The 23496-nt window shown below is 36.5% G+C and overlaps 2 protein-coding genes across 4 annotated transcripts; both read right to left on the bottom strand.

Annotated features, from left to right (window-relative positions):
- Positions 1-2571: 2571 nt before the first annotated feature.
- Positions 2572-10731, bottom strand: LOC132626704 (YTH domain-containing protein ECT4-like). 3 transcript variants are annotated; one of them, XM_060341658.1, is made up of 8 exons: positions 10517-10731; positions 9577-9627; positions 9286-9427; positions 9128-9201; positions 8547-9014; positions 7784-8311; positions 7426-7638; positions 2572-3510 (listed from the first exon to the last, which is right to left on the bottom strand). In XM_060341658.1, exons 2-8 carry the CDS (start codon positions 9598-9600, stop codon positions 2923-2925), a joined length of 2037 nt encoding a protein of 678 aa, XP_060197641.1. In that variant the 5' UTR covers positions 9601-9627; positions 10517-10731; the 3' UTR covers positions 2572-2922. The 3 variants fall into 3 exon arrangements, with proteins under 3 accessions (XP_060197641.1, XP_060197640.1, XP_060197642.1); XM_060341657.1 differs by having other exon boundaries at positions 9566-9627; positions 10517-10730; XM_060341659.1 differs by lacking the exon at positions 9577-9627 and having other exon boundaries at positions 10517-10730.
- A 3519-nt stretch (positions 10732-14250) lies between these two features.
- On the bottom strand, positions 14251-23206 carry LOC132626705 (DEAD-box ATP-dependent RNA helicase 46). The gene is made up of 8 exons (XM_060341660.1): positions 23034-23206; positions 20452-21755; positions 19904-20134; positions 18123-18191; positions 17317-17586; positions 16887-17237; positions 16011-16288; positions 14251-15840 (listed from the first exon to the last, which is right to left on the bottom strand). Exons 2-8 carry the CDS (start codon positions 21742-21744, stop codon positions 14742-14744), a joined length of 3591 nt encoding a protein of 1196 aa, XP_060197643.1. The 5' UTR covers positions 21745-21755; positions 23034-23206; the 3' UTR covers positions 14251-14741.
- Between the last annotated feature and the right edge of the window lie 290 nt (positions 23207-23496).

Raw genomic sequence — 23496 nt, forward strand, 5'->3', positions numbered from 1 at the left:
AAAGGATTGACTGATAGTAGAATTAAGCACGACGCTTAATTGTAGATTTTTAACTGATTATAAATAATTTTCCCTGATCTATAAAATTTTCGATTATCAAAAAAAATATTTACTATTTTTATTTTCTTGGAGATGAACTTGTAATATTTTTATTTTATTTAAGTACTACAAATAAGTGGATTACAATTAATATAAATATTTATATTTTTAGAAAGCATATATACAACTAATTGTTAAAAATGTTTTGATTTTTACGAAGTAGTTATCCAACACGATTTTTTTTTGAGAAAATTTATCCGAATATTCTACATGCATCATGCATCTATATAACGTCTCATGTGTTTTAATTATGTCCAAGTACTTTTATTCAGTAAAGTGTTCAACTTCCTACTTTGAGCAATAGAAAAATATTAAAATATTTCAAAAGAAGTTGATATAACAAAGAAAATCTTAGAGCATACTTAAATTTTGAATTCTTATATTGTTTTATTCTTATAACTTGAAATAATAATTTGATTTTTTTATTATTAAAACATGAAAATATTATTTGAACAAGAATTTCATAGTACCAAAAAATTGTGCCTAAATAATGAATTTTGTAATTTAAAAATGGGTTAAGGGGATTATGTCAAAAAATGGATTGTTTTACTTTATTAGAAACAAGGACATAATTTGATGACCTTATTGTCTAAAAAAAATCAAAAATTACTTTAATAGGACTTTTCTACAAGTTCAATGACCATTCGAGAGGAATTGACTCTCAAGTAAACCTGACCTCAGATTAATTCAGAATTTTAAGTTAATACTAGTGCATCCACTATCACTTTGTGGCTGTAAAAGTGTAAATGCAAACTGAAAAGTAGTACTATTATTTAATAGATAAAGTAAACCTGGGATTTGTTACTTTGGTATGTCTGTCTAGTCCACCAGTCATGTGATGTTCAGTTGGCAGACGAAGAAGCTCTTAATTTTTCCATTAATGACTAATAAGTAAAGAGCGTTTGATTAATCAATTCACGTTCCTAAACAACTTGTCATTATAAAAAATCAAAAAAGATAAACAAGACGGTGATAGTTTTTTGTGATTATATTAAGAAAAATGATGATCTCAAAGACCAAAACCGTGTACACGAAAGCATTTCAAAGTTTGATTCATGTTTCGTTATTTTGGACTAGTGCTACCATGCATGTATCACGGCATCAAATAATGCTGCTTTATACTTTTGAGCGGACCTTAAATTTGCTAGTAATTGGATATTTGAATTATAGGACCCGTTTGTCCATGAGAATTTTTCACTTTTTTTCGGAAAACTTTTTTACTTTATTTGAAAATCAACATTTGACCATGAAAATTTCAAATACAACTTCATTTGAAAAACATCTAAAATTCTGTTTTCGCTTTTTTTTTTTTTTACTTTCAGTATATTCAAACAACCTAATATTCTTTGTAAAAATTATAACCAAACACAACTCCATCTTCAACTTCAAATTCAAAATTTCAAATAAAGTGAAAAGTATTTGGTTTTCATGGCCAAACGCCTACATAGTCTGTTCGAATTACACACCTGAATACACAATCAAATGTTTCAATAAAACACGCCTAATATTTTGTTTTTTTTTTAAATTGTGTGGGTTCTCAAAAAGCCCATTATATAAATAAGTTAACAGAAAAATATGACACTCTCTCTAATTATACGCATTAATCTCAATAAGCAATAAAACCTAAGGCTTGTTCCAATTGAGTTGATGTGTAAAAGTAAAAGAGGTGATATATTTTAAGTGGTTAACTTATCTACATAATAGGCGTTTGAGAACACGCACAAAGATTTTCCAAAATTGAGTGGAAAATATCTAATATGACACATTATCAGGTATTTCGATGCTCAATTGGAATAGGTTCTTAGTTCAAATGTCTAAATGAAATTTACTACCAAATTTAATGAATTATCAATGCGCCATAACTTTTTTAAATATTTTTACACAAATAATAATATTATAAAAGTAATTTAAAAAAAATACTATCAGAAAATTTCATAAAAATAAATTATTCCATTTTTTTTTTATCGAATCACACTGGGTATGTCGTTGGCTAAAGAGATATTTCGGATTCCATATAAATACACTTCCAAAGTTAGATACAGCATGACAATAATATGGAAGGAAAACAAAAAAGACACGCTAAACTTGTTCTTTTCCAGTAAGTAATCGTTTGTAACAATTTACAATTATTAGGAAATAGAAGTCTACTATTTTAAGTTAGGCCATCTCTCAAAGATTCATGATTGGTGTTATTAACTTATAAATTAATACTATTCTATGAAGGAATAATTTAATTTATAGTTAAGTTATATAGCATTTATACAACATTGATATGAAAACACATTTTAATAGTGTAGTTGGTGTTTCATAAGATATATTTTCTACTCACAAGCTTAATAACTATAACATGGGATACAACATGGAAAATACGTGGAAAACACGTACCGAGAAACTAGTTTCAATAAAAGCAGCAAGGAAGAAACATTTGTCCACCAGTGAGATGCAAAAAGCACAGTTATGTATAACAGCAAATAAAGGAAAAACAACTGCGCTGAGCATTTATCTATTTTTCTTTGTTTCCTCTTAACGATGAGGACAGTATTTCATATCCTGTAATTGTTAAAACAAAATGATAAAAGGGACAACTTACATTGAATTTAAAGCAAAAACTACCAACCATCCAACCCCAATATAACCTCCAAATTAGAACCTCAACCACGCCCTTGGTGAAAAGAGAAATGACCATGACATTCCTAAGAAAAGAGATTGCAGATCAACTATGAACAGACCAACTATAATACACAGCTTGAAAATAACTCTGTTCAGTGCTTTTGGACTTCACGCTTGCATCACTTGGGTACAATTTTTCCAGATCCACTTGCTTCAGTCACGCTGGAGAGCTCTAGGGTCTAGTGGAATTGTTCCAATCGATATAAAACCAGAAGATTCAGCAAATCCATTAACTTTTACTGGCATAGAACCCACAGTGACAACATCAACTGACTCGGCACTTGCCAGAGTGACAGCAGCAGTGCATTCAGCCTCTGGCGTCTGAGATTTCACGTCCTTCGGATTGATTGTTAAGGAAGCAATCCTCAATGCACTCTCAGTATTGCGATCTTCATCTACCATGAATTTGTCACCATCACTTGCATTCTTTTTGTTGGTTTTGGAATCTATAAAATCCAGTTCTGCAGGAACCACACAATTTTCAGTGTGTTCGGAATCATTGTGCTTAGATATCGTCTCACCTTCACTCGAAGGGAAATCAAAAATAGAATTTAGCTTGCGTGGAGGATCTAATACAGGCACAAAAAATGGATTTTCATAGCTCCTCATTAGCAGCTTCGCTTTCTCTTCCTGCAGGAACTTCTGTCTAGTTTCATAATACATGAAGTCATCTAATAAAGATGTCCCTGATGCATAATTCTTAAACACTTTCAGCATCTCAATGCCTTTCTTGCAGTGTATCTGCAAGTTATAAGAAAAACATCAGACTTTCTAAACACATTTCTTATATCTGGAATCTCAATGCCTTTCAAGTTCACACAAAATGTCAATCATAAACTTCTCCGACATCAAAACAATGAAGTACATGACATCTGACCAGGAACAAATATATGTTGCTCGGATTCTTCAAAAATGTCAACGGGTGCGTATCAGATTCTCCAAAAGTAGTGTATTTTTGGAGAATCAGACACAGGTGCGTCATTGAAAGTGAAGACTCCGTGCAACTTAGGAACAAATAAACAACTGCAATATCATCAAACAGTGTTCTAAAAAGAGGAGCAAAGAAAAAAAGATCTACATGGTTTGAAGCAAAAAGCGAGAAGTGAAGCACTTGCTTCTTTAAAATGAAGAGTACAATTTACAGAAAATAAAAACATTTCAAACAATTATGAATCTGGCATTGTAATAATCAAATTATAATTAAAACCGACTTGCTTCACCATCCAATATAGAATAATATGTATATTAATCCAACTCTTCAAAGTTGAAATTTAAAGAACATATTGTTTTTTGTTAGGATGACTTTCCGCGCCATTGGTTGATGCTTTTAATAAAACTTATCAAAAGAAATACCACGAGCGAGTCAATTCTTGCGTTTATTGCCAAGGGACAGGAGTTGATTGTCAGACCACTAATTTCCAATTTTGAAGGTAGAGTTAGAGGACCATAAACTAGAATCACTGCAATAGAAGGGGAAGGGATAGACTTTTCAGCTTAATAAAGCTAGGAGTGGTTGTCGAAGGCCGCACAAATAGAGAAGCCTCAGTGGCCATGGAAGTTTAGAACGGAAAACAATGCACCAACAAAATTGGCTGGATTTGGATTAGATAACACTCCATAAGACTTCCCGCACACATGACAATCTTTCAAAGAAGGGAAATGCAACTATGCAGTGTATGTTACTTCTGTAGAAAACAGTGAATCTGTCAACCATCTAACATTGCAGATTCAACTGGTGAATTTGATATGTTCCACAGTCTGTTTGTGGCAGCATGGGTGATGCCCGGAGCTTGAAAGATGCAATGCTCGAACAGACTAGGAAAGAGCCGAAGGCCTGTCTCAATCCAATATTCACATTGTCCAACACCAGAAATTCTCTACATTTTGTTTTGCATATAAACCTCTTAACAAGGCTAAAAGATCCTGCGACTAATGGACCTAAAGAAGCGTACCAACATAATTAATTGATTCCAATTAATTGAAATTAGCTACTTGAATCCTTTTCCTCTGGTGTACCTTACATTTGGCTAAGTCTACATGAATACTAATAGATCACTGGTCTTTCTAGACAACTTTCATTTGATTTTAGGTCTACCTCATGATCTGTTAATACCTTTAATCACCATGGATTGATACATAAGGTACTCTTTCTCCACTTGTCAACTATATCAACCTTTCCAACACATATCAGAACTTCTACGGGGATAACATATGGGCCACAAAGTTTTTCATACCCTCATACTTTCATGGCTTCCTTTATTACATAACTGTAACTAAAGTTTCTACTGTCCACATATAGATAGGGATATGTAAAGTTATCATCGTGATTTGAGCTGAACAATGGAAAAAGCAAAAGAACTTATGGGAAAAGTATTTTATAATGTTTTTCTTTTTATAACTGTGGTGTCCAGGCCAACTTGTGTGCACTTCATAATGGATATTTTGGGCAGCTTGTGATAGAAAGGAACAGTAGAAGTTCTAAGGATAAGTTCCATCCTTTTCTTTGGCAAAGTTCAAATGTCACAAAACTTGTATATACATTAAATAATGTGCTGGAGTTCATGATTACTTGCATGTGTAAAGGACTAAATCCCACCCATTTTTGTAACAAGCAAAACCATGATACTTCTTATAGACAGTATTTGTTGGTACCGTCAACCATGAAACTATCTCCTAAGACTCAGGGTGTTTCCATTGGCTAAATAGCACTATTGGGCTTGTTTTGGTCTTTGGCAAACACCACAATTTGATTTTAAGCCAAAACAAGCTACAAGCTATATATCGGGGATGCCCAACTTATGGCTTTTTAAGCTTGACCAAGTAATTATATATTATCACTTGTTTAATATAAACCCCTAAATACCGTTCCCTCGCTATTTTTTATGACAAGGGGACCTGCAACCGCTATCCTTCAGGTACGCACAGGGTAAACCCAGTTCCAGTGCAGTAGCCCGCAGCAGGAGAGGTAAACCGAACGCAAGCCCCGTGCGACGAGCTCGACCAAGAAAGCATGCAGGGGGTTTCGAATCTGAGACCCCTATCTGGGAGATCCCCTGCTCAACCAACTCAGCCACCCTTGCGGGTACCCTCCCCTCGCTATAGAAACCCTAACATTAATCCTTCTCTTCCTAAGCCGATCTTAACGCTGCCTTTGTATTTGGTCTTACTTTTTCTTCCTCAATTCTATAGAAATATTGATAGGAGATGACTAACGACGGGTATGTAGGTTTTGTTAGTATTGTAAGGTGTTCTTGAATGGTAGAAGAATTTGCTTACGTGAAAAATTCATTACAGAGATGATTGAAGCTGGTATACAATTGCTTCTCTGTTAGTATTGTTATATTTTTTTGGATGGTTGTGATAATTGCTCCGGATATTCGTAATGTTGAATTGTCGTTCAAATTATTAGTTAGTCTATGCTTTTTTATAACCAGTTATTCTATGGTATTTAAATTTAAATAACTAATGTATACTAGTTAAAAATAATCTTATCTACTAAATTTATAACTTCAGGTGAACTGAGAGACAACTCATTTTGATTTAATCTGAAACAATAAGCTCATTTACAATCGGAAATAGTAAACTTAATTTTAATTTCAACAGCTTCAAGGATATTGCAATCATTCTAACCGAAAGAAGGCATATCAAAACTTGATGATGATGTTTTGATATAACAACTTCCATTTCACCAAAATATATATATATATATGCGTATCAAAACTTTTTTACTAAACATATCAACTGCTTATTTTTGGCTCCAATGCTTCATTCAAAACACATATCTGTTTAGTCATAAATTCATCTCCAGCACCTAAAAAAGTGTTTTTAGCACTTTTTACTTAAAAGTCCCTTATATTCAACTAAGCCAAACGGGCTTTGAGTAATTGAATAAATAACTTATTATATTGAGTTTGGAAGAAAAATGTTTAACGATATGTGAAAAGTCAAACAGCTAGCTTATAGGATAACTGATCAAGTTAGAGTTTATAAAGCAGAATCAGGCTATATTACTTCGAATTGTTAGGCATATAAGTTCAATAATTCAAGATAAGAGGTCAAGCTTTCCGCGTCAATCAAAAAGGTAAAAAGACCAGTTTCATTGGAATAATATATTTTTTACAATGGACCATCCAAAAGATTGAATAGCTAGGTATTCAAAATTCCTGCACTCAGATAATCAGGCACATACTAGATGACTTCTTAAGTGTTTTGCACTGCATTTTTTCTTAGCTAGCAGGACACACAAGACCATTCGAATTTTCATGTAATTAGATTCACCTATGAAGAACATCTTCTCACATAAGCTCTGCATAAAGAACTAAGAGAAAGACTACAGACTATATTAGGATGGGCCCTGTACAAGGATGAAATGAACAAAAGCTAAAGAAAACAAGTAATGTTGCAATACTACAATCATGAAAAAAGTGATGTCGATATCTAACCAGAAATACAATACTTTTTAGGGATAAGCACCGCACGCATATGCAAACCTGCATATGGAACTGCAGTTCCTTTACTATGTTTTTTAAAAAAACATAAGGACGACCAACTCGATTTTTTTGGTCAACCAACACAGAAAAAGAATTACAGGCAGCACGTCAATAATTAAACAAGAGTAAAGAAAATAAGAATCACAGCGCCAAATAAGTAACAAACCTCTTGTGTGTCCCTGCTGTTAGTTACTGGCTTGTTCTCATTGTTCTCTAATATAATATGCCTAAAGTTAGGGTTTGGGACATCCTTTATGATGTGCCACTTCACAGGGAAGCTACCACTCCACTTATCTTGCTGCCAAAAATCCATGTCCTTATAGAAGTTGACAGGGCCAGTCATTTCCGCAACGCCACAAAACTGCCCACTTGCATTTACCTTTGTTCATATTCAAAAACCAAACTAATTCAGTGAATTTCTTTGGAAAATGAAAAGATGCGCACATTAAGCAGACAACGCGGACAATAATAGCTTAATTACATGTTTAACAACTGACAAAACCTGGGAGGAGTAATTCACTCACCGAGAAAAAGAGAAATACTGGGCAGCCTCTTGGATCTCCAGCAGGAACTCTCTGAGCATCTTCAAAAGCGCTATTGAGCTTTTTATTTCCATTCGGCGTAGAAGACCAAACGTTGTACTTTATACTCTTATGCACATCATCCTCACTGTATGATTTAATAACAAAGAACTTGGCATTCAGAAGATCCAACTGAAAATTGTCTCTATTATACTCATCAGCATGAATAACAATATTCCCTTGTGCATCAACGTTTCCTGCTCTTGACGTGTAGGCTTTAACAACCAATTGATTTTTTGATCTATTGGTCCTAGGTCCACGATTCTGCTCATTCAATGAATCAGGACTAACCTTCACATCATTTGGCACTCTCCCATACAGAAGGCCACCTTTTCCTGCGCTAACCCGGTCATGAGCACCAGATCCAAGATGAGACGAGTCGTTACTCGAAGGAACAGAAGCTCTCAGTTGAACATGATTAGACAACGCCTTCCCATGCCCAACACTTCTTGTAGCTTGAGAAACTTTACCCTGTCAAAGAATTTAGATATGAACTCACGAAGCAACGCGCAGGCCACACTCCCATTAAAGTAGAAAGAAAAGATAACAAAGTCAAAAAGAAAACAAGTTCAATTCAAATTTTGAAATTAGAATAAAAACAGATAAACCATGCAATACCCTCCCTCTCAAAAGCCAAAACACAATACTGGAAATATTTTTTTGAGAAGAAATATCAATAACTAGGATAAATCCTTAGAGTGTGTACTTCCGAGGGGCGAATGGAAAACCGATCAGAAGCAATATTTCCATGCATCACGGGCTGCTTGTCTGATCTAGCATTATATTTTGCACTTTCAGATCCCCTGTTAAAGTTATTATGACCAGAAGCTGGCCGTAACAGAGATGGGGTGAAGATTGGAGATGCTGAAGACAAATTATGCTTGAGACGAGAACCATCAGCTCTATTAGCAGCAGATATATTACTCTCAATTACCGTGTCTGCTCTGTTTACCATAACATCAGATGTATTTGGTAGCACAACCGGGAAGTACGAAGGCGAAGACACATTGTTTTCATAAGTGGAGATAGTATAGTACTGTTGTGCCCCTAAATATAAGGCATCAACTCCTACTACAGCACCAGGGATGTAAGGGTTATACGGGTTATATGCAGACTCTGCATATTCATAGTTAGGTGTATAATACATATATGGGAGATTTTCATTTGGTGCACCCTGAAATGGAAACAAACACGAAGTTAGCAAATACAAAGTTTAATAAAGATGCTGGCCCACAGAAAAATTGAAGAATTTTTTTAGTAAGTACATAAAACTGAGAATGAACTAACCATATACTGAATATCTTGACCATCCAGACCAAAAATTCTTTGGTGGTCATCCCAGTCGCTGGGAGATTCAAATCCTAACAAAGTCAAACAACCTTTAAGATAAATAAGGAGATTGCAGCAATGAATGTCATTTAAAATAGAATTTACACAACACATACCTGTACAGAGGTAACTGTAATTGGTGGTAGTAGGATAATATAATCCCTGATCAACAACAAACTCGGGCACTCCTTCATTGAACATAGTTTCAAAATTTTGAAGCAGCGGACTGGTGATCTGCGCTGGCTCTGCTCCTTGAATCTGCTAACAAGGATCCAACCATCTTATCATTAATAAAACACCACATTCAAGAATAAATGAGCATCGAATGTCACTGGACATGTTAAAGGCAACAATGTCTAAAAAAGTTCATTAATGATCAGTAGCCCCAAACTTTACCATATAAGCACCTGCATGTCCTTGTTCAGGAACATTATACATTTCCATACCAGGACCGCCACCTTCACAGAAATAAAAGGCATAAAAGTAGAATAAGAGTGTGCCAAATCCGACAGTATAGTTTCAAAATAAGGAGTAAAATCAAAGGACCGAATATCCTTCCTCTTTTCAACTGATTGAAGTTGTTCTGAACCAGAATAATTAAAAAAAATTGTCCAAACTCATTACTTCAACTCCGTGCAAAATTTAAACACAATCATACTCTAGTATGGCCACACTCAACTCATGTAAGAAAAATTCAAATTTTGAAAATATTCAAGTTGTCCACGAACTTGGTTCAAGATACTCTCTCCGTCCCAATTTAAGTGTCTTAGCTTGACTGGACACAGAGTTCAAGAAATAGAGGGAGACTTATCAGTCTTGTAGTTCTAAATTAAAGAGGTGTGCAATGTACTAAAATGTCCTTTGAATTAGGTGGTTCTAAACTTGTCATGTATGGTGTTTGAATTGTCAACTTATTAGAAAGAGACACTCTTTTTTGGACAGACCAAAAAGGAGAGTAAGATAGTTAAATTGGAACGAATGGAGTATTAATCAATAAAAAATAATAGAAAAAGCACATATTTCCTAAGAAAAACAGGAAAATGTAGAAAAGTTATCAGTATTCCAATGGTGAAATAAGCAGAGTTTGCCACCCAGAATTCAAAATCAAGTAACTTAAGAATAAAGCAAGAAGCATAAAAATAAAAGAATCTATTCCTTGTTAAATACAGTAACAACAAAATAGCCAGTGTAATCCCACAGGTGGAGGTAGAGTGTACGCAGACCTGTAGAGAGGTTGTTTCTGATATTCCTTCTTAAATACAAAAAACAGCTAATGAAGAGAAAAAACAGCAAAAATAGAAGCAGAGTGTAGAAGTTAATTAGGAAGAAGAAAAAAGAAAAAGTTACCGGAGAGGAGGAGAATTAAGCCATGATTGAGCTGAACAAGTGAAGAGAGAATGAATTAAAATAAAAAATGGGGACTGCCTCCACCATCATATTTGATCTCCTTCAAATATAACACGCTTAAGAAAACCCTAACCCTACAAAGAGAGAGAGATTTTTTTAAAAAGCTGACTTTGTGCGAAAATGGAAGTGTGTTTGCGTGGCACCACAAGACTTTTGTTTTGGATGTACTTTTCAATATCTACTGATTGTTTCAAGTTACGAAAATACCCCCTCCAACTTCCATATTCAAACCCCCACCCAACCCTGTCATCTTTGGAAAAGAAAAAAAGGAAGAATGGCCTTCCACATACTCCATTTATTAATATATAAAAAACACGTCCCATTTCTTCCTGACCATATAGCCTCTCATTTGGTCATACATTTTGGAAAGTTATTTGTTCATGAAATTTGATCAGTTTTTGGATAAGAGGGTTACTCAGGTGCTAAGCTTTTTTTTACTTTCAATTTAAAAATTGTGATTTCAATTCATCAAAGGAGAAAAAAAGGTGGGAGCTTTTAGAAAGGGATAAGAAAAAAATCAGTTTTTGGGTGAAACTTTTTTCCACTCACAAAACTTCAAATTTATTACAACTAAAATGTATGTTCAAACACAATTTCAAGTTTCAAAAATTATTTGCGACACAACTCAAAAAAAAAAAAACAAGTTTTACAAAATCTATGGCCAAATGCTAACATAGTGCATTTGTTTTCATTAGAAGTAAAACTAGAAATCCACCAAATAAAGGAGTAGGTTCTTTTTTATTATTGATCGATAACATTTTGAATTTCTCTTTAGGGTCTGTTTGGAAAGCCACCTGGTAATTGGAATTGGTGTAAATACTTACGACAGCCTGTTTGTTTGTCATAATGTAATCATAGTGTAACTACAAGCGTACTGCTTGGTTGCACAAGTGTGTTGGGATTAATCCTACCTTTTCTTTTATTGTGTAATGCAAAGAATATAAATATGTTCAAAAATTAGTTCTTGTAACAGCCACTTCAATTTTTTTGGCTGAGTTAATTGCTGATTTGGATGACCAAATTAATGGCTCAGTAAGCCCTCTTACTTGCCTGGTTAATGACTCATTAAATCATTCTTTGACCCTCCATATTTTTTACCTATACAAGCCACACCAATTCTGAGCTTTTCTATCATAAAAAATACTCTATTATTCTCTTCTTCTTCCAATAGTTTTCTGGGCAATACGTTGTGCAATCTCCAAACTTCCAGCCACTAGTGCAAGTGTTTGGAAGTGATGTGGAACCTTGGGGAGCAACCGGGCTAAACGATTTGCACCGGTCCGATTCTCTTTCAAGGCAGTGGCTTGCCACGACGCAGCGATGATTCGATAAGTTGATTCTATCCTTTTGTTCATTTTACTGATTAATATTTGTTTATATTTCCAACAAAGTGTAATTACACAATTTAATTAAATTTTAAAAAATAAAAATTAATTATCGAAAATTAAAAGTTAATATTTGACAAATATGTGCCTTTATAAATGATATTAAATTAGATATTTAAGATACATATTGTTTCTTGAAATATATTAATTAATAATCATATATTTGTAACTAGTATTGTAAAAAATAATGGAAACATATTTTTCATAATAATATTTTAATTTAATTAATTATAAAAATTAAAAGCATACATTTTGTAAATATATCATGGACGCTTATTTTTAAAAAGGTTAATATTTATAACTATAAAGCCATAACACTATTCAAATGTTTGACAAAAAAAAAAAATCTATCAATTCCAATTGAGAAATGAACGGCATGCAATGTGTAATAACAAGTCAATACTACTAAAACAAATAAATTGGAACAAAAAATATGACGTAAGTTCAAATTCAATTTTACATAATGCTCTTATGTCAAATTTCTTCACAATAGAAAATAAGTTCCAACATAACTTAAGTAAATATAATCAAAAGAAAAGGAAAGCATAAGTCTATAATCTCATTCAACAACGAAATTATGCTTCAATGACATTACTCGTTATATGTCAATTTTGTTAACAACTCATTTTTTCTAATATTAGACGGTGTAGTTTCAAAACTATAATAACACAGTTACGCTAAATGAAGAAAATAAAGAAAAATAATAATAAAATAAAAAAGTACGAGCAATTACATTGAATCACAAGAAGTAAAGGTTGGAAAATGAGAACAGATAAAATGAAAGATAAATAATGTAAAAAATACATATATTAAGAAGTAAATACAAAAAGGAAATTAAAATAATAGAAATAAAAAAATTAAAAGAAAAGAAATTAAAATAATAGGAAAAAATAAATTTAACAGAAAATAAATAAAATAATAGAAATAATAAAAAATTAAAAGAAAGAAACTAAAAATTCTCAGCCCCCGAGAATTGGAGAGTGTAATTACACCCTCCCAATTTTCCTATGATTTGATAATTACCCGATCAAACAAACATGTCAAATTGTGTAATTACACCTAATTCCAATTTCCTTGTGGCTTTCCAAACAAGCTCTTAGTCTATTTATGTTTGTCAATCTTCCAATTTGATCTGTACATGGAGAGGTGGTTGCAAGTAGGGGTGTAACTCAAATCAAACCCAAATCAAATCAATTATGGTCTTTTTTTTTTTTTTTTTTTGAATACCAAATCAAGTCAAATCAAAACACTAATCGAGTTTTTTTTTCCGGTTTGGTGCGGTTTGTCGGTTTTCTTTGTACAACCCTAATTGCAAGAGTTTGAATACCAAAATCTTTCATTCGTTGTCAGGTGTGTTTGGTATGGAGGGAAACATTTTCTGAAAGATGTGTTTTAGTTTTCTCATATTTGATTGGTTAATATGTTTTGAAAAGTATTTTTCCAAGAAAACAAGTTTCTTAAAATGAAGAGAATTACTTTCACAATGAAAATTGGAAAATAAGTTCCTAAGTGATATTGCAAGTCCATTACAATTGTTTAAAGAATTTCAGATTGAATTGCATATTTGCGATGAAAGAAAGCTCGAATATTCAAAAATATGATATTTTTTATAGCTTATGTGTAACTTTGCCTATTACTCCAATTACAAGCCCATAAATCAATCAAGGCGACTATCATTAGATGACTGATGGGAATCATTATTAAGACAATTTGGCATGAATATTCTTTTGGATACTTCATTTTTGTACGAAGAAGAAAAGGCCGACATATATGCTCAAAACCAAAAATCTAAGATAATCAAATCGAACTTTTAAGAACCAATTCAAACTAACTTGGTTAGAATTTGAATTGCGATTTCTTGAATCAAAACCTCGAAAATTCAAACCAAAATTTTCACATCCAATCCTAAATGTCCCACACTCCTAGTTTCTGAAGTACAATACCAACGATGCCTGTACACTGAAGCAAAAGAAAAGATTAGGTTGAGTGAAGTCAACCATCAAACTACTAAAATCCAGAAAACAAAATTTATTTAGATGACGTTTTTTCTAATCGATTATCAGCGTTCGCCAATTACAAAAACTGGAATTCTTGTATTAGAATGTCAATCCAACTAAGAAATGCAGATAACTCCTCAAATGTGCCTAAGGCATTAAATACATAGGCCCAATCCTTAACCCAACTCGTTTACCAACGAAAATTCAATTTATCGAACATTTGTTCTCACGCACTTGTAACCTTAGGGAATAACAGATTCAAAATCAATGTACCATGATCAAGCAAAAGACATGAAAGAAAATGTGAAACAGCTACAATTTCCCAATTGTTTCCGGTTTAAAAATGATAAGTCGCTTGAGTTGATATTAGGTATAAGCAATTATGACAACAATTAAAGATGATCATCTAAACCATGCACGATTCCATCCCCATCCCCTCCAAAAGAAAATGTGAAAAAGGTCCTCACTGAAAATAGTCTGCAAAAGTTGGAAAGCGGGCATTCTACAAAAACTAGACCTGAGATACAAGCATGAACATCTCTGTCCACGATCAACATTCCTCCATGGCAACCGCCCTGGAAAATACTGGACATACCAGGCGTAGTTAGGTCCCTCAACACACTATCTACCGCCATCTCCCAAGAATAGATATATATAGAAGCATCATTCAGTTTACTCCGCAGCACTTCCCCTAAGGTTGTAGAAATGCATTGATAGAATCAGTTTGGAGATTCCAATTCAAGGGTTCTGCTCTATGAGCTCAGCTCCTGGGAAACCCTTTCCTCATGTTCCTGGAGACATAGGTGACATACCAGATACTGGAGCTACCTCCATATTTGGTTTCGATTCCACTGATGCAGCTCCAGAAAATCCATCAATTGGTGCACCTACAGGCATCACGGATGGAGGAGCAACCTGAACACTTGACATCCCTGTATCTGGCTCCATCTGATCGAATTTGCTTTGGCGAGGCCTCCTTTGATATCTATCATGGCTGCGGCTCTGGCTCTGGCTCCGGCTGTAGCTGCGACTACGCCTTGGGCTATAGCTACGGCTCCGGCTCCGGCTTCGGCTATAACTCCTGCTATAGCTCCTGCTTCTGCTGCGACTCCGGCTTCTGCTTCTACTACCCCATGTTCGAACCCTCTCTGGACTAGGGCTGTAACTTCTTCCTCGACTCCGACTTGGCATGTCTCTTCTATTGTCAAAACGTCCACCCCCACGACCTCTGCCACGTGCTCGCACATCTGAATTGTCATAACGATCATTCCTGTCCCAACCACCCCTGCCGCCATGGCCACCAAAATGGCTGTCCCTCATCCCACCACGGCCGCCAAAGTGACCATCTCTTCCACCACGGCCGCCAAACCCGCCATCCCTCATCCCACCAGGACCGCCAAACCCGCCATCCCTCGCCCCACCACGGCCACCAAACCCGCCATCCCTCGCCCCACCACGGCCACCAAACCCGCCATCCCTCGCCCCACCACGGCCACCAAACCCGCCATCCCTCGCCCCACCACGGCCACCAAACCCGCCATCCCTCGCCCCACCACGGCCACCAAACCCGCCATCCCTCATCCCACCAAACCCACCACGTCCACCAGAATCCCAACGTGTGCGGCCCCCATCACCCTCGACAGGATCAAAACGGTTCATGCCACCTCTATCCCTGCCACCAGCACGTAAAGCCATCTCTCTCACTTCCGGAGGCACTTGCTGATTTGCACCTTCCAGAAGTTTAATAAGATCAGGAGTATATTTCCAGTCCTGATCAGATAAAAAGGTGTATGCAACACCAGTTGCACCAGCCCTGCCAGTTCTTCCAATTCGGTGAACATAATCCTCAATCCCAGTCGGAAAATCATAGTTGATCACCACTCTGCAGCATAGTAGGAACTTAAAATGATATAAATGGTTCATGATACTACAATATCAAATTAAAAAAACCAAGGAGCATCATATTAGCAGTACACATTAATAGATTTTTTTCCAAATTCTGGAGAAAATATCGAACACTCTCAGAACATAAGATGAAAAGGAGGTCCTCACCTTATATCAGGTATGTCCAGTCCTCTAGCAGCAACATCAGTTGCTACTAATATTGGGGTCTTACCAGAGCGAAATTGATTGAGAACCCAGTCCCTCTCACCCTGGGACTTGTCTCCATGAATAGCTGCAGCTCCAAAGCTTCTGCCAATACTGCGTGCAAGTTGGTCGCACAACTTTTTTGTGGAACAGAATATAATAGCTTTAGAACCCCTTTCTTGGGATCTAAGAATCTGCTCCAACCGTCTCTGCTTCTCCATTTGCGGGACTACTTCAATGTACTGCGCAAGTATTTCACATTTGCAATAATCACAACAAAGGGACCTTTGTTTAAGCAAGCAACACTTTCATTTCTAATTAGTTTCACTCAAGATTGGTATAGGAGCTAAAACCCACAGTACTCACTTATTTGGACTACCAAAAGATTTAAAACTAGTTTCCACACATTAAGCATGAAGAAACAAAGTTAGATGGAGATATCGTGTTTGGCTGTTTGCATTTAGTATCTTGTGTCAATGTTTCAACTTTGATAAGATGGAACTTGGAAGGGAATCATCTTATCACATTGTCAAAAACCAACACACACAAAGTCAAACCACAAAGTAAAGAGGGTAATATAGTTAGTAATAATGAAACTACAGCATCATTACCTGTTTATCATATTTGGAATTTATAAATCGGAAGATCAATGATAAACGGAGAAATGTTTAAAACCAGAAAAACATCACTTTTTTTAAGTAGAAGGCAGCCTACAGTCAGTTACTAATTGTTGGAAAAGTCAGACAAATAAATAAGGGCAATCAAGTGATGATACCATAGTAGCTAACATAGATATTCCAGGAATTGTACATGAGAGTGGAAATAACTGCTTCGAATTACCTGTGTGATGGACTTGTTTGCTGCAAGCTGATCAACATTCCCAATATTAACCTGGACAGGATTTTGAAGAAGATCACCAGCTATTTTTCGCACTTCTTTTGGCCAGGTTGCTGTGTACATAAGTGTTTGTCTTTGTGGGGGTATTTCATTTACAATCTTGCGGATTTGGGGTTCAAAACCCATGTCAAGCATTCGATCAGCCTCATCTAGCACGAGAAGAGAAACTTGCCTAAAGTCGATTCTTTTCATTTCAAGGATGTCATTAAGCCGGCCAGGAGTTGCAACAACAATATCTGTTCCGCGCTCTAGTTCTTTCAACTGGTGAACTTTAGGTGCACCTCCATACAAGCACTGAAACAAAAGAGTTGATCGATATCTTCTTCAAAAATTAACAGAGTGCAAATGAGAAACTGATCATATATCAACTCACCGTGCAAGAAACCCTTGCAGATCGACCAAACTTCAGTGCTTCATCCTGTATTTGTGTCGCAAGCTCTCGTGTTGGGGATAAAACCACTACTGTCGGGCCATTTTGAGGATTATTGCGCCGTCGTTTAAGGTGGACAAATGCAGGAATTAGATAGCCCAATGTTTTGCCAGAACCTGTCTTGGCAATGGCCACTATATCCCTATTTTGCAACGCTATGGGCCATGTTTGTGCCTGAATCGGAGTGGGTGAAGTGAATCCCGCCATATGAATCTGCAAACATGAAACAAAATGGATAGAGAGGAGCAGTGGCGAACACATCTACACACAAGAAATCCAGCACAACACTAAAGCTATTAGCATAAAAACTAATTTAATCTTTAAAGAAGAAAAGGGCAAGATAGAAAAATGGAGGAATCCTAAAGAAACACATAGGATGCAGCTGCTTACTGAAGCAACTCGAGGCAACAAAAGGGAGCAACTAAAACACCCGGAGCAATAAGCTAGAAACCCCAGTCATCTATTGGAATTTTTTGAAGGGCCAACCACCCTTCAAGAGCTACGCAACAGAGGCTCCAATTTCCATTTTACAGCCTCAAAAACTCAGAATAGTTGTTGCCAAATTATGAGTAGGATAGCATTACAGCGTACGACATGTGCTCCTCCTGCGGAGCAGATATCGCACCTGCGACAAGCGACAATAGATAAGCTTGTGGCATGTTCTTGAAATAAAAATGGAAATGGAACAAAGCAGATCCTAAAATCCTTCAAATTACCAACAACTGATCAAATTTGAGAAGAACACTTACCTCTCTCAGTATTTCTGGAGGGAAGCCAGTATCTTCAAATGTCATGAATGGAGCAGGTACATCACCACCCTAGACAATTAATTAAACATCAGGACCGACAAATTTCAGAATAACCAATGAAACCCATGGATAGCAAATGAAACGCGGACAAGTGTACTCAAAGACTATCTAAACCACAAAGCTTATACCAATGACCGACAACAAGAAAATTACATCAAGTGCAAACAATTCTACGATAAACTTCAACTGGAACTCACAACACTAGAAGCAAAGAAGTCAACACAAGGCCCCAAAAAAGTATTGACGTGTACAACAACACTGAAGAACTTTAATTGGATACACACCACAGGCATCCGCTAACATAAACCCAAAAAAGATGATGAAAGAACTAATATGACCACAAAGATGGAGGAATTTGAACCCCTGAACACCAATAGTCTAGTTGTTCAGATCTCGTGAAAAGATTGTATAGGAGGTTCAAGCAGAAGACAGGAATGACAACACATGACTAGATTCAAAATACCTTGCCATATTCAATCATTTAAACGAGCCAAGAAATAGGTGAAAATAGCACAGGCATATAACTCATTCTTCAGTTACTTTAAGAAACAGAATAGTATGTCAGCTGCTGCCTCTTCTTGCTTTAATAATTGGTTTTCTTGTGTGTCAGTGGAGGCAACCACATTTTTATTTATGATGTTTTAAGTTGCTCTAGAACCGACATTTAAGTGTTCAAAACAAAAGTCTAACTGTCTTTGACACTTGAGTTTGTGGTTGTGTTGTAAACTAAAAACAAGTATTGACTTGGATGGGCACAAATTCTGTATATTTTAAGTAATATTTGTGTACACGTAACTTCAAACTTGCTACTGAGAAGTTCAAGCAAATTCCAGTCAGTCATGCTCATCTAACAACATACTACTACATATTGATGATTTGAAGATACCATGCCAGAACAATATAAAATGTTACACTGGTATCTAATTATTCTACTTAAAGAGTATAGATCACAAGTCACAGCCAAAACAAAAAGAAGAAGAATCAGAAAGATGAGCTAAAAAATTTAATGAAACAAATCCACTCGCTTGATACCAAAAAAGGTAACAGTAAAATTAACAGCATCTGTAACTGCTTTGTAAAACATGAACTTTCGAGAGCGAATATGTCATCACAACAAGAAAATCCCTACTAGTCAGATGGCTATAACTTTTAATTGTGCTTCGACAAACACAACGTCACAACCAACACATTAATTGCTAGAAAGATTCCCAGAGCTATCAACTAAAACATGTATTCCAAAAGTAAAGCATCAGGACCCCCCCCCCCCCCCCCCGGGGCCCAAAAGCCCCTCTCTTCTCAGATAGTTGAGTTCTATCCTGTGGGCATCCTATTCGGGGGAGGGTGGAGATTGCCCGCGTTGGGGGTTGTACACATAATGCTTCTCTGATTTATTTACTTCAAAAAGTTCAGTCAATATGTAAGAAAAGGCAGTGTTCACATATTCCTATATTATTTTTAATACTCCATTACCAGATATAATGCTAGTTTTACTCCATAACTATATGACAACCACTGATCGTTCAAGAAAGCTATATGACAAGTACTTGGATTTCAACTGATAACATTGCGCAAACGTGATCATTTAGAACATTACAGAAAGAACATGAAATCTCCAAGAGCTCAAAACAAGCCAGACTGACTGATAAACATGAACAGGTTCAATTCCTTTACTTGATGGGAAAAATTGGATCAAAGCAACAGATTATGATTGGGATACATACTGTCGCGGTCACTTCATGCTTCTGAAGGTAAACCTCAACGGACGACGAATGAATGGCTCCTGGAGGTCCGGTGAGTGTTGCAGGTGGCCTTGTGAGGTTAGGATTTGGAAATGGAGTGCCAGCACCTGCTTGACCATACATATTTTGCATTGGAGGACCACCCATGCTATTGAACCCACTCGGACGAGCTGGTACTGGATTTTGAAGCGGAGGATCACCCATTCTCATTTCCTAATGAACAATTGCAACAACAAATGTCTACATTCAGCATCTCATAACACAAAAACATTCAGAATTGGAAAATATATTAAATATAAATATCTTAAAACTGCCTAGCAATATAACATATGAAGCACGGACTTGCCATTTTTTCAAAATAAGCATACAGTAAAAAAGCTTCAGGATGAAGATGACTGTGATTCTGGCAACATGTCATATAAAGTTACAAACAAAAGACAAAACGAATTGCGTAGAAAGTGATAATAAACATGGACCTGGGAAGTCACATCTAAATAAAAAATGCAAAGACTGATATGGAAATAACATACATGTTGATTTCTTGCTACAGGTATAGCTGCAAGCTTGGGTTGCTGAGGCGGAGGCCTAGTCCGACCATCCATATTACTGTTGTAATAATAGTCATTTCCTCCTCTTCCAAGTGAGTTTTCCTCATAACCCTTTGATCCAACTGGGGGCATATCCGGCTCATGACCATGTGCCATACTTAAGCTCATCTGACCAGGAAAGCGTGGACCAGGCAGCTTGTGACCTGAATCATTTGCGTTTTGCTGCCATTGACCCAAAGATGACGGTTGTTGAACATTTACTGAAGAACCATCAAATTGCAAAGGCTGAGAAGACATCTGAGGTCTGATAACAGAACCAGTCCCCACAGGCAGATTCTGAGCAGAGGATACCCCAGTTTGCTGAACTTGTTGAGGCGAAAACCCAACTTGTTTCCCGTGGGGGAAATCGGCATCTTCCCTTTGCTGAAATCCCACTTTATGTTCTTGTTGATGGGAAAACTGTTGATTCTGTGGAAGGTGCTGATTTTGCTGCTGGGGAATTGGCTGTCCCTGTGGAGGCAAATTCTGTGGATACGGAATATGCTGTGTCTGGTGATGGGAAAATTGATAACCATGCGGTTGTCCCATTTGTACACTCGGGAATGCTTGTGCTTGGGGGCCAAGCTGCTGTGGCATTATTTGTTGCATTGCTGGTTGAGAAACATGTGGTCCTGGCTGATTCGGAGTTTGTCCCATTTGAGATGGCATCTGATGGCCAGGTTGCTGGATCATTTGAGACCGATGCTGCGGCATAAAGGATACCTGTTGCATGGCAGGACCCACTGGTGATCCTTGTTGCTGCCCTGTTGAAACACCCTGTGATCCATGTGGTACCTGTTGTGTTACTTGTGGATGTTGTGACATCTGTGTCATTTGTTGGCCTTGTTGAGTATAGGCTTGCTGGCTCTGTAGGCCTTGTTGAGTATAGGCCTGCTGGCTTTGTTGGCCTTGTTGAGTATAGGCCTGCTGGCTCTGTTGGCCTTGTTGAGTATAAGCCTGCTGGCTCTGTTGCACTTGACCATCGTTTCGTTGCACTGGGCTAGCTCCTGGTATAGGAGCCAACTTAGGTGCAGAAGCTACTGGAGGTGGACCAGACGGCAGTGGAGGAGGTAAAGCTGCTGGCTTCTCGTACTGAGTAACATTAGTTTCTGGATTCCAGTAGTACAATAACCCTGTACTACCATCGATTAAGCCCTTCCAAGGTTGCGGTAGAGTTGGATCATCGGGTGCATATCGAGGCCCTAAGGAAGCCGCAGCTGCCTCAGGAGTTGCCATACTTGAGCTACCTAAGGCAATCCACAAAAAAGGTATTATAAGCGAATTGACCAGATACAACGACAAGCAAAGGTTATTGTAGTTCGGACTAAACGTCAATATGGTAACAAGGATACTATCATCCAATAATAAATCAGATAATAACTGAACAGATATTCCCAATGAAAAAAATCCAAAGTCCTACCAGATTACTATTCTTCAGGCATAAAAGGCCCAAATGGCAGTTTACGTCTATCGAGTTGAAGTGCAAGCTTAGCAAAAGGAGACATTTCTAGCATTCTCAACCCGATATTGGCTGTGAATGGTGAAATTGTAATATTAACCTATGTTGCTCGGACTCTTCAAAAATACCGACGGGTGCGCTTTGGATTCTCCAAAAGTAGTACATTTTTTAAGGACCCGACATGGGTGCGGCAACATTTTTGGAGAGTCCGAGCAACATAGATATTAACACCTTAACTACCAAGATAGGAAACCAGTATCCACGAATCCATTCGTGGTGGAAACAAGCCGACAAATTTCAGAAGCTTGGAACAAAATTAGAGATTCTGACTTTTTACTTTCCTTTTTCGCTTTCTTGTCTTTTTTAATTCTTGTTGGACCCTTCGGATTTTTTGAATTTATACGAAAGCCCCTGGGGCTTTAATTTGTTTTAACAAAAGAACAATTCTATCTATTCAGCTTCAGCTTCCATGGTTAGATAAACAGAAGGATTAGTCAATCACCTTTACAAGCATTCTCCCTCTTTTTTTTTTTTTTTTTTTTTGTGAAACAGGTAACATAAGCATTCTCCCTCTTTTTGTTTCCAAAAACTCAAAAACCAAAATCAACAAACAACATACCCAGTGTAATTCCACAAGTGGGCCTACCTTTGTGGGGGTGGAGAGGCTGTTTCCGATAGACCCTCAGCTCAAAGATCAAAAACCAAAATCAGAAACAAAAAAACAAAATAAACCCAACTTCTCTAATTCTTGTAAAGAACTCCTACAATTTTAAACCGTTTGAGCTAAATAGACCGTGCAAACTTGACTGGAAGGTCAAAATAAACTAAATTAGCTGTATTTAGATACTCAAAACCTAAAAAACATATCCCAAACACAGCACTTCAAGCCAAACAAAAAAAAAATTAGTGAACCACGAAAACAAGAAAATTCCAACTAGTTCACGTATAACGTAGAACTCTTTACTACATCGCACAACCGCAAACAAAAAAAACATAAAAAAAATAAAACACAAACAGATGCAAGTAGTTGATGACAACAACAAAATTGATCTGCGAAAAATCAAACCTTAAATGAGAAACCTTAGCCGAATCTTTTTGTTGCGCCGAGCTATGCTTCTCTGTGAAATGGGGAGCGATGATTGGAACGCTTAAGTTGAAGTGTTTAGGGTTCAGGTCTTTCAACAAGATAATCGCCTGCTTGCTGGACCATTCTCTTTAAATATGGACCTTCCTCAATGTTGGGTTAGGACCAACTTTTGGGTGGGCTGCGTTTTGTTTTCATAAATAAATAAATATTGATGTCATCAACAAAATGAAAAAACTCAATTTTTTTTTTGTTAAGAATATAAAGGTTATAATGAAATATCCTTTTTCATCTAGTATTTGCGGTGAATTTCCTCGTTAAGTAGTCATCCATTACGATTGGAGGTAGGATGTTCGGTACCGATTCTTATAGTACTGTTCGGAGAGTTAATATGCTAATTCCTGCAAATGTATATTTGCTGGTTGCCCACCTAAACCGAAAGCGG

This window comes from Lycium barbarum, chromosome 2, assembly GCF_019175385.1.
Source record: "Lycium barbarum isolate Lr01 chromosome 2, ASM1917538v2, whole genome shotgun sequence".
NCBI lineage: Eukaryota > Viridiplantae > Streptophyta > Magnoliopsida > Solanales > Solanaceae > Lycium > Lycium barbarum.

Bases quoted from the DNA above. Each gene is read 5' to 3' on its own strand.
- LOC132626704 (XM_060341657.1), bottom strand. From the start codon at position 9,613: ATGGAAATGTATAATGTTCCTGAACAAGGACATGCAGGTGCTTATATG. The intron at 9,202-9,285 runs GTATGTGTTGTG...TGACTTTGTTAG, and splicing joins TTACAGTTACCTCTGTACAG to GATTTGAATCTCCCAGCGAC. The intron at 8,312-8,546 runs GTACACACTCTA...ATTCTTTGACAG, and splicing joins TTTCCATTCGCCCCTCGGAA to GGTAAAGTTTCTCAAGCTAC.
- LOC132626705 (XM_060341660.1), bottom strand. From the start codon at position 21,744: ATGGCAACTCCTGAGGCAGCTGCGGCTTCCTTAGGGCCTCGATATGCA. The intron at 17,587-18,122 runs GTAAGTGTTCTT...TCATGTTTGCAG, and splicing joins CTCCAGAAATACTGAGAGAG to ATTCATATGGCGGGATTCAC. The intron at 15,841-16,010 runs GTGAGGACCTCC...ACTATGCTGCAG, and splicing joins CTGGACATACCTGATATAAG to AGTGGTGATCAACTATGATT.